This window comes from Mchenga conophoros, linkage group LG14 (genome assembly GCF_057382185.1).
Source record: "Mchenga conophoros isolate Kocher_MC1m ecotype Shallow Benthic linkage group LG14, M_conophoros_male_GT1.1, whole genome shotgun sequence".
In the NCBI taxonomy this organism is placed as follows: domain Eukaryota; kingdom Metazoa; phylum Chordata; class Actinopteri; order Cichliformes; family Cichlidae; genus Mchenga; species Mchenga conophoros.
The window spans coordinates 8686329-8695126 of record NC_140539.1 but is presented as its reverse complement, the minus strand read 5'-3'; the positions used below and the strand labels follow the sequence as shown (position 1 = coordinate 8695126).

The window sequence follows — 8798 nt, the reverse complement described above, 5'->3', positions numbered from 1 at the left end:
TTGTGTGAACATGTGTGGGTGAATATGGCAGATCTGTGTGTGTGCTGGGTTATTCTCTCTCTCTCTCTCTCTCTGCATGACTGTATTGTGAGCTCTCAGCTATCGAGCTCGAATCCAAGCCTGTGCATTGAATGTTGCCAGTGGACGCTGGGCATTTAAAGGCATGCTATCACACGCAGACAGGCAGCCATGCACGAGTGAAAACGCAGCAGGTCTGTGTCTGCTGCCTAAGCACTGACAGGATGGAGCGGTTTGCCTCTTTAATAACTGCACGCACTGTGGTCTGGGTTTGAACCACACAGCTGTGGTTTGAGCACAGCTGAGAGGGCTTGATGCCATCGACAAGCTTTATTAGTTGCTATAAAGTTCCACAGTTTTACATTGTGATGCTGCATAGGTGTATGTCAGTTTGTCTGAGGGCCAAAATGTTTATAAAATAAGTTTTAAGCACTTTCCTGTCACACTTTGGTGCTGTGTATCAGCTAGATAGTCCTTATAGAGCAGAGGACCTCAACCCGCAGGCCACGGACCTATACCGGTCCGTGAGTCGTTTGGTACCGGGCCACAAGAGTTGAGGTTCGGGTGTGAAATTGATGGTTCTCAGGGTTTTTTTTTATCAGTTTTCAACGTTATTTTTTTATCTTTTTTTTGGTATAGGTACTGGTTTTATTTTATGGGGTTTTATTTATGGGGTGGCTGTAGCTCAGGTGGCAGAGCAGGTCAGCCACTAATCAGAAGGTCGGTGGTTCGATCCCAGGCTGCATCCTGGCTGCATGCCAAATATCCTTGGGCAAGATACTAACCCCGTGTTTGCCTACTGGTGGTGGTCAGAGGGCCCGGTGGCGCCTGTGTCCGGCAGCCTCGCCTCTGTCAGTGCGCCCCAGGGCAGCTGTGGCTACAATGTAGCTTGCTATCGCCAGTGTGTGAATGTGTGTGTGAATGGGTGGATGACTGAATGTAGTGTAAAGCGCTTTGGGGTCCTATGGACTAGAAAAGCGCTATACAAATGCAGGCCATTTACCATTTATTGTATTTATCTGCGACACCTTAAAGGCCAGTCCATGAAAATACTGTCGGACATCAACCGGTCCTTGGTGCAAAAAAGGTTGGGGACCGCTGTTATAGAGTATGTGGCTTACTCTCAGTGACCTACTCCTTAGGATTTAAACATCTTGACTGAAATAAGGACAAGTGTCAACATTTAAAAAGGGCAAACTACTGTCACACGCTGCTGATAGGTAACTTTAACATCTACAGAAGACTGTGGTCAGTGGTTCCTATGCAGCACTTTTCTGCTCTGCTACTTTAAAGCACGAATAATTCCCACACATTCATATAAGCACATCTTTCTGTTCAACACTCACAATCATTCACACTCTGATGAACACATCAGGAGCAACTCCAGGTTCAGTATCTTGCTCAAAGTCTCTCTGGCATGTAGACTGGAGCAGCCAGGGATCGAACCACCAACTTTCTAATTAGTAGATGACCTGCGCTACCCCCAGAAAAATTACCCCCCAGTGTCACAGTAGCATTATTATCATGGTATGTGTCCACACGATCTGTCATTTCTACATTTCCATGGACCGTTTGTCAAATCAGCCATTCGTTGGATTCTGGTATAGTTGTACTACCTGCTCCTCATTAGCATAACGATGATGTCTAGGTTACTTTGTGCAAATCGGGGCATCTGGCGTGATGTATGACGCTCTGGAAACTTCTGAAAATCGATTAAAATGATCTGCGTTTAGCTCAAATGAGAGAAGATTGAGCAAATGCTTCAAAAATACATGTGACTGGACTATCTTTGATCCCAAAGAAAGCTTGTGTTTGAGCCCTCAGTGTACAGTGCACACTTGTGTGAGGCTGGAGGAGTGGGACAGCACCCATTAGTCATCATCACCGTCATCATCATCACTGTCCGGTGTCTCATCCGGCCAGCATCAAGTTTGTATTTACAGGAAAATACGGATAATTTTGTTTGAACGTTTGACATGTTTTTTTGTTTTCTTAACCAGAACGTCTCGTCGTTGTGGAGGAATTACATTAAATGACATTAAATTGTGTGGATGGATTGATTGGATTGAAGATAATTGCTCCTTTTAAATAGCAAATTTTAGTCACAGTTGTTAAATATTCAGAAGTGTGATCAAAGGTTTGTGTGGGCTGCAGAACACACATTTACATTTATTATAGCACGAGTATAGCTCCGTATTTCCTGTATTATTTGTGTATTTTTGTACTATTTTCTTATGTTCCAATAAATGCTTATGTACTCTGCCATCAGAGGCCTCAAGATACTTTCCCATAAATTACATGAAACAGAAATTAAAACAGAGCTTTAAAAAGTTCACCAGCAGTTATCCCATACCTGCAAATCTCTGTAACCATGCTCACCACATGGAGTCTTCACTCTGACTTCATCAGCTGTGTGGAGTGTCCAAAACTTTCAAAATCTGATCTGTATCATATAGCGGTCTCTCCACAAAATCTGCTTAACCAAACAGCATCTTCACACTACAGCTAAACGGAGCAATGCAGTAAAACACCACACTAATTCCAGCTTGGGTTCGCACAGTCTCTCTCACTCTTCTGCCTCTCTGCGTCCAGGTGTTTTGGTGAGGACACGTGTATTACCATCCCAGATATTGATGCAGTGGTGATGGTGCTTCAGCCCAGTGAACCCAGGATCACAATCAGCGGAGTGGAGAGACTGAGCCATCCAGCCTCTGACTTCAGAGCATCAGGAGGGATTGTTCTGTTCCAGGACCTCCACATCATCAGCACAGTCACCAGGGCAGACACCGCTGCACATCACACAGGTAAGACACTTATGCCAGTATGGCAAGTGTGGAAAACAATTGACCACGGGCAGCAGCGGGTGGAGAGCCAGTGAGGGGTTACCCGTAAGGCTGAAATCAGGAGGTGGAGGTGGACTAGATCATTTCACACTCGGGGAAGAGGAAAGGAAAACTCTAATCTAGTATCCTGATTGTTTTCTTGCATGTGTGGGCTCATATTAGCATTTTTTAAAGCTACATGTCACTTTCTGATCATTTTAAATAATGCTCTCAACAATAAGTTTACACACCAGAAAGTGCAACTTTGCGTACACTTCACAAAGTGGGATATGCACTCCTTCCCACAGGTAGAAATCTGTCTCAGCTAAATATTTTAGCTTTTTTTCATATTCATAATATGTTCACTCATTCATGAAGTTCCATAGCCTATTCAGCGCCAACTGTCTTGCAAAACAAACCTTCAGAGAAAGCTGAAACATTTCACGATGCCTCGTGAGATTTTGAACAAGCAGCAACGAGTTCTTCTTTCATCTAGTACATCTGTGCACAATACAAACTCGAGGAAACTAAAGATGGGCTTTTGCTCCCACACTGACAAGTTCTCTAACGTGTACAGGATGCAATAAAACTTCAATAAAACTGCTGCTTTAACTCCATACTACTGACAACATCGCCAAAAAATGTGAATAAAGGTTTATATAAACCTACACATGCATTATGTGACTGTAGCAGAGGTTGAAGTAGTATTCCCGCTGTCTATTCGCAAACTGTTAACTCTTTTGGAAGTCCTACAAATAAATATAAACATCTGAAAGCCACTTAGCAACCCATCTCCAATTTTCATGGAGTCATACCTGTTGTCAACTGCACCTGGTATGTTTTGTGCTGGGGTTTGCTACTACTCCAATTTTTCATGTATGCACACTGGAAGGTGTGAAGGTCCCAAAACAAAGTCAGAAATGGATCAATCAAAACTGGGCACTGGTGTGCAGATCCCTGATCTACAATGAAAGACCTTCAACAACACCTCCCTCACCTAAGCTTGCAGTTTAGAACTGGTACCAAATTGACCAATCCACTGCAGTAGCAATGAATGATTCTTTGCTGGTTTGTTCCTTTGTAACATGATGACGTCAAGCTTGTGGCAGTGTAGCTCTGAGTCACTTACAAGCCCTTTACTTGTCTGTTTCTACGCTGACTCAGAGATAATAAAACATAGTAAAATAGTAGAATTGTAAATCAATTTAAAAAACTGATTTTTTAAGTAGACCACGGCCTTCGTGGTGTATGTCCTTTGAATGTCTCGGTCCTTTGAAAACCGAGAAGGCCGGAAGTGCGAGGCTGTTTAATGCGACGGTCTAGCCTTCAGATTTGCATCACCAGCTATCTCGGTGGACTTTAATAAACTCAGCCGTCTGCTCCTTGCTCCCTAAACTATAACAGCACACTGAAGTAAATTCTCTACCATCTCACACTTCTGTTTAATCAGTTTTCTCCTTGATGTTCATTCAGCTGTGTGAAAACTATAACTTTAATCTCAGCAAAACCGATTTATTAAGGAACAAATAAAACACTGAAAAAAGCCAAACAATAACATTTTTAAGTTATCCAGGTGACTTATATATCATGTTTAACCAGAGTAGCAAAAGACCACAGGGAGTTTGAAAACGATGTGCCGGGAGTTCGCTGTTCTCACCGGCTCTAGTGAGCCTTGAAACCCCGGCTAGCTATCGAGCTGCTGGGTAACAGACGTCTCCAAAAACGTCGGAGCACTTTCGCAAATATGTGATGTCTTGATAAATCAAGCAGATATTTGAAGTTTACACAGCTGCATTCTCGCCTGAAAATATCTTAAAAGTTTATTTTGTGACCCAGAAAGAGTAATATGGTTAAGATCAAAACTAAGTAACTGCCGCCATTGTTGGGAACTGGAATTGGCTGGGCCACGCTATGAATTCTGGGATAGGTTGGGCCACGAAGGATAAATCCGACATGTCCTTCAAATTCAGGAAAATGAGGGACACATTTGTCAGAGAAGCCTTTGAATTGGGGCAGCCTTCATCGCCTGGCTGTGACATAATCAGCCTTCAAATGCGGCCTCCAAAGGATGCGGCCTAGGAATTGGGACACAGCTTATATATCTACATGTACCCTGCCTCCTACTTAACAGGTGGGCCAGCTTTAATGAATCTTAGTGACTAATAACATCTATTTCTTTTTTTAAAGGATTTATTATAAATCCCAGTTCTTTTGATTTTTGTATATATCTTGTTTCATTTCATCATCCTTCTGTGAATGCGATGTTACGTTCTCCGTTTGTGTTTCACGCGTCACGTTCATCGTACATCACTCATACGTAACTTCATGATCACCAGCATCCCAGACTGAATTTTGTTTGACTCACCGCTAAATACGAAATGAAGTTAAAAATGGTCCTTAAATTCCTTAAATTTTTACAGATTCCTAGCAGACAGCAGTTTGGTTTGGTAAAGCTGAAGACGTTTTTGACGACCATTAGGACTGCATGGATCTTCCAACAAACACTGCTAAACTGCATCTAAAAATTCATTTTTCATGTTTTGCAATAGATTATGATTAGAAATACTTTTTAGACTTTTTAGAAACAAACGAGAGAAAAAAGAAAAAGTACCATACCAAAAACAAATCAAATTTAACATTGTAAAACTTCTTGCTAGGCCGTAACACTCCCTCAAAGGCTTTTCCAACTAAGGGTCTAAGTGACAGCCTTTTCAAATCACCTTGCCAATATGTTGAGTCAAATGCCCGCACAGTCCTTCCCTGTGCACACAGGTTTGTAGGTATACCCTTTACTATCTTAGCCTATGCAAACGCCCTCCTGCTGAGTAAGCCCTATACCTACCAGAGGACTGATTCGCTAGGTTACGCTGCCTTGCCCGACCGCAAATGAGTATGACATTTAAATCCCGAAGGCTTTGGTCTCATCCAACGATCTGGCCACCGAGGCAGGAACCATCTGGCTCGGCCCCAGGCCCTGCCGTTGGCAGCCAATTAGGAGCAGATAAGCAGAGCGAGAGGAAGGTTTTAGCCCACCATTGTGCGTAATTCGGCACAGGAAGACGAGTAGAAAGCGGTGTCCCTTTCAGGAGTTTTTGGAGTTCTTTCTGCTGGTGAAGGAGATATTCTGGCTGGGGGCGAAGAGATTAGCTGGAAGCCACAGAAAGACATGGAAGAGGGAAAAAAGGAGGATAGATGGGAAGATGTGAGGGAGAGGGCGTCACGATGAAGTTCTATAATGAGCAGATTTTGTATTCTCTCAAGGCTTAAAGGATTCAAGATAAATCACATATTTCTTTTTCGGGGCATGCAATAGGTTTCTTTTGGACCCTGCTAATCACCCCCTCGCCCTCTTCCTTGCTTTGTCTTTCTGTCATTCATTTGTCTTTTTATTAAGCCTGCTCAGCACTGCCTCGTTTCTCTCTCTCATATTTCCGTATCTTTTCCAGGCTTATTCTGATTCTTTTATTCAAAGGCAAGGTCATCACTTCTTTCTTTAACTTGTTTTTGACCCATTTGCTTTAACGGTCATCGTTTTTTCTCTTCTTTTCTGCTTCGATCCAGAGTTTTCTTTAGTTTTAATTTCTTTACTCATTCAGCACTCTTTATCTTCTTTCTATTTTTTGCATTCTCTCTACCTTCTGCTCTTGTTTTTCATCTCAGCCCAGACTAGCTCTAAGGTCAGAATTGACTGCATCACCACACTGTTCAAAATGAGTGTGTGTACTCATATATTACTCTCTAATTTCCAGTCAATTCAGTAACCACAGACTGCATATAAAAGCCAGACATATCCACCTTGACATGATGGCTTTGTTTGGGAAGTCATTCTTAATAATTTTCAGTTTGGCATTATCACTTAGTTTTTAGTGAAACCTGGTGCCAGCCTGTTAACTCAGTTAGTAAACTGCATCAATAATTCATTGGGATTTAAAATAAGATGCAACAAAAGGTAATCAGCATTTTATTTCAGGGGCAGGGTCTTGGATGGACCCACCTTTGGATTCAGCTGCAGATTCCCATAAAAGGAGATCTCAACCTGAAACAATAGGCTAAAATATGGTTAAATACTTCTATCGTGAACTACAGAGCACTTTGAGGGAAAGAAAATGTAATTCATTCACAAAAAGCATACATACCTTTACTTCTAGGACCCAAATTTTTTTCCCCGTTTTGCTCACTTTCCTACCTTTTCTCGGCTGCGTCAGTCTCCCCACAAACACAGACACACAACATACAGTGTCTGTCCTTCTCATCTGGGGAGCTGTTAAAAGGGGCATAGCTGGTTTCCTCCCTTGGGAATCTACAGCGAGGGAGAAAGCTGGGTAGCAGCTGAGAGGTGGAGGCTAGTGCTTAGCAGACTGTCAAAGAGCCCCAGCAGCCACCCAGAAATGCTGTGATGGGAGCTGTCTGCAGGAACACGGTACCACAGCAGCTCACAGCGCTGACTGTGTTCAGAGAGTTCATGGGTAATTGGAGCCTGGGAGTGGGAGTAGGAGTAGGTGTTGTGTCCTGTGCTGTTCGAATTATGGTTCTTCAAAGCGTGCACCGTTTTCTTCCACACACATTTTTTGGCATGGCAGCAGCAATTAGACTGCTGAAATGTGACAATTAACGGTACATTCATTCACGCTGGCTGTGTTTGGCACCGCGTATTTGATTATTAGTTTGGATCATTCTGTGAGATTAGAACAAAGGAAGCTGAGCTAAAATAATGGAAAAGAGCTGCAGTGGAGCTCATTAGCAGTAACAGCATATTCGGAACTAAAAATAGAAATTGACCTCAAACACTAAGTTATAATACCAACGCTATCTTCGGCTGGTAAAACACAGGATGGAGTGAGCTGAAAGCAAACTGATGCTGATCTTCTTTAGTTGCCCTCTGGGATGAGCATCAGAGGGGGCAAATTATAGCAAATTGCATGTGTGTGTGTGTCTATGTGTGTAGCACATCGACCTGGAGTGATGGAGGAGATCATTCATAACTTAGACTACTGTGATGTCCTGGTGCTGGGGGAGGAGCTGAGCCCAGAGCACGAATCTCTCCAACTGCAACGAAGCGCTCTGCTTGGAAAACACCTTGATGCAACCAACTCCACCTCTGGCATGTCCATATACGGTAGGTTACTGATGCCTTTTTAGCTGGCTCCTATCTACCACTACTACATATACTAGCTGGACAAACCTGTGCTGTCTCTCTCTCCTTCCACAGGCGTGGACTCCATGTCCAACTATGAGCAGGTGATCCGAGAGGTGCGCTACTACAACTGGCGTCCCGGGCAGCTAACAGAGAGGCGTTTTCGCCTCACCTGTTCAGAGCTCAACGGACGCTACACCAGCAATGAGTTCAGCCTTGAGGTCAGTGTGAATCATAGATAGGATCCTCTTCATACTTATTTTTGGCATCTGTCAAAGTAATCCATATTTAATAAAGAAAAGATTTTAATAAGATGTATTTATATCATATTTGTCCTTTCAGTTCATCCTCTGTCTGATTCAAGCAGTTCTTCTTCTCTCCCTTTAAGATACTGTAGCTTTCTCCTGATTGGCTGCCACTTGCAAACAGAAGGTTTAGAACAGCAGGAGTTGGGTGCCTGAGATAGCCATGTTAATTGTATCCATTACATGGTTTAGATGCCAGGTCTCTCTTGGAAATGAGATTTTTAATCTCAATTAGATTTTTGCCTGGATAAATAAAGGCCTAATTAAAAAATAAATCCCCACTTTTGTCACTTCACAGATCTGAGAGTTGAAAGGTACTCTTCAAAAGCGAGGACTAAAGGATTACTTGTATACATTACATTCACGTCATTATGTGGAAGTATGAACGTCTAACGAGAGCAGCCATCATTAAAAGTATACATAGAAAATAAGGAAAACCATAATGGATTATTTTAAAATTTGTGTAGTGAATTCACCTGTTGACCATTCTAGAAAAAAACCTTACGGGAGCATTGTTAC

At 42.6% G+C, this 8798-nt stretch overlaps 1 protein-coding gene across 1 annotated transcript in view; it reads left to right on the top strand.

Moving 5' to 3' along the window:
• LOC146559205 (calsyntenin-2-like) overlaps window positions 1–8798 on the top strand; it is a 331275-nt gene that overhangs the window by 311303 nt on the left and 11174 nt on the right. Inside the window, exons 12-14 of the mRNA XM_085245053.1 lie at window positions 2611–2822; window positions 7786–7956; window positions 8050–8195. Coding sequence (XP_085101179.1) covers window positions 2611–2822; window positions 7786–7956; window positions 8050–8195 — 529 coding nt within the window. The remainder of the gene's footprint in view (window positions 1–2610; window positions 2823–7785; window positions 7957–8049; window positions 8196–8798) is intronic.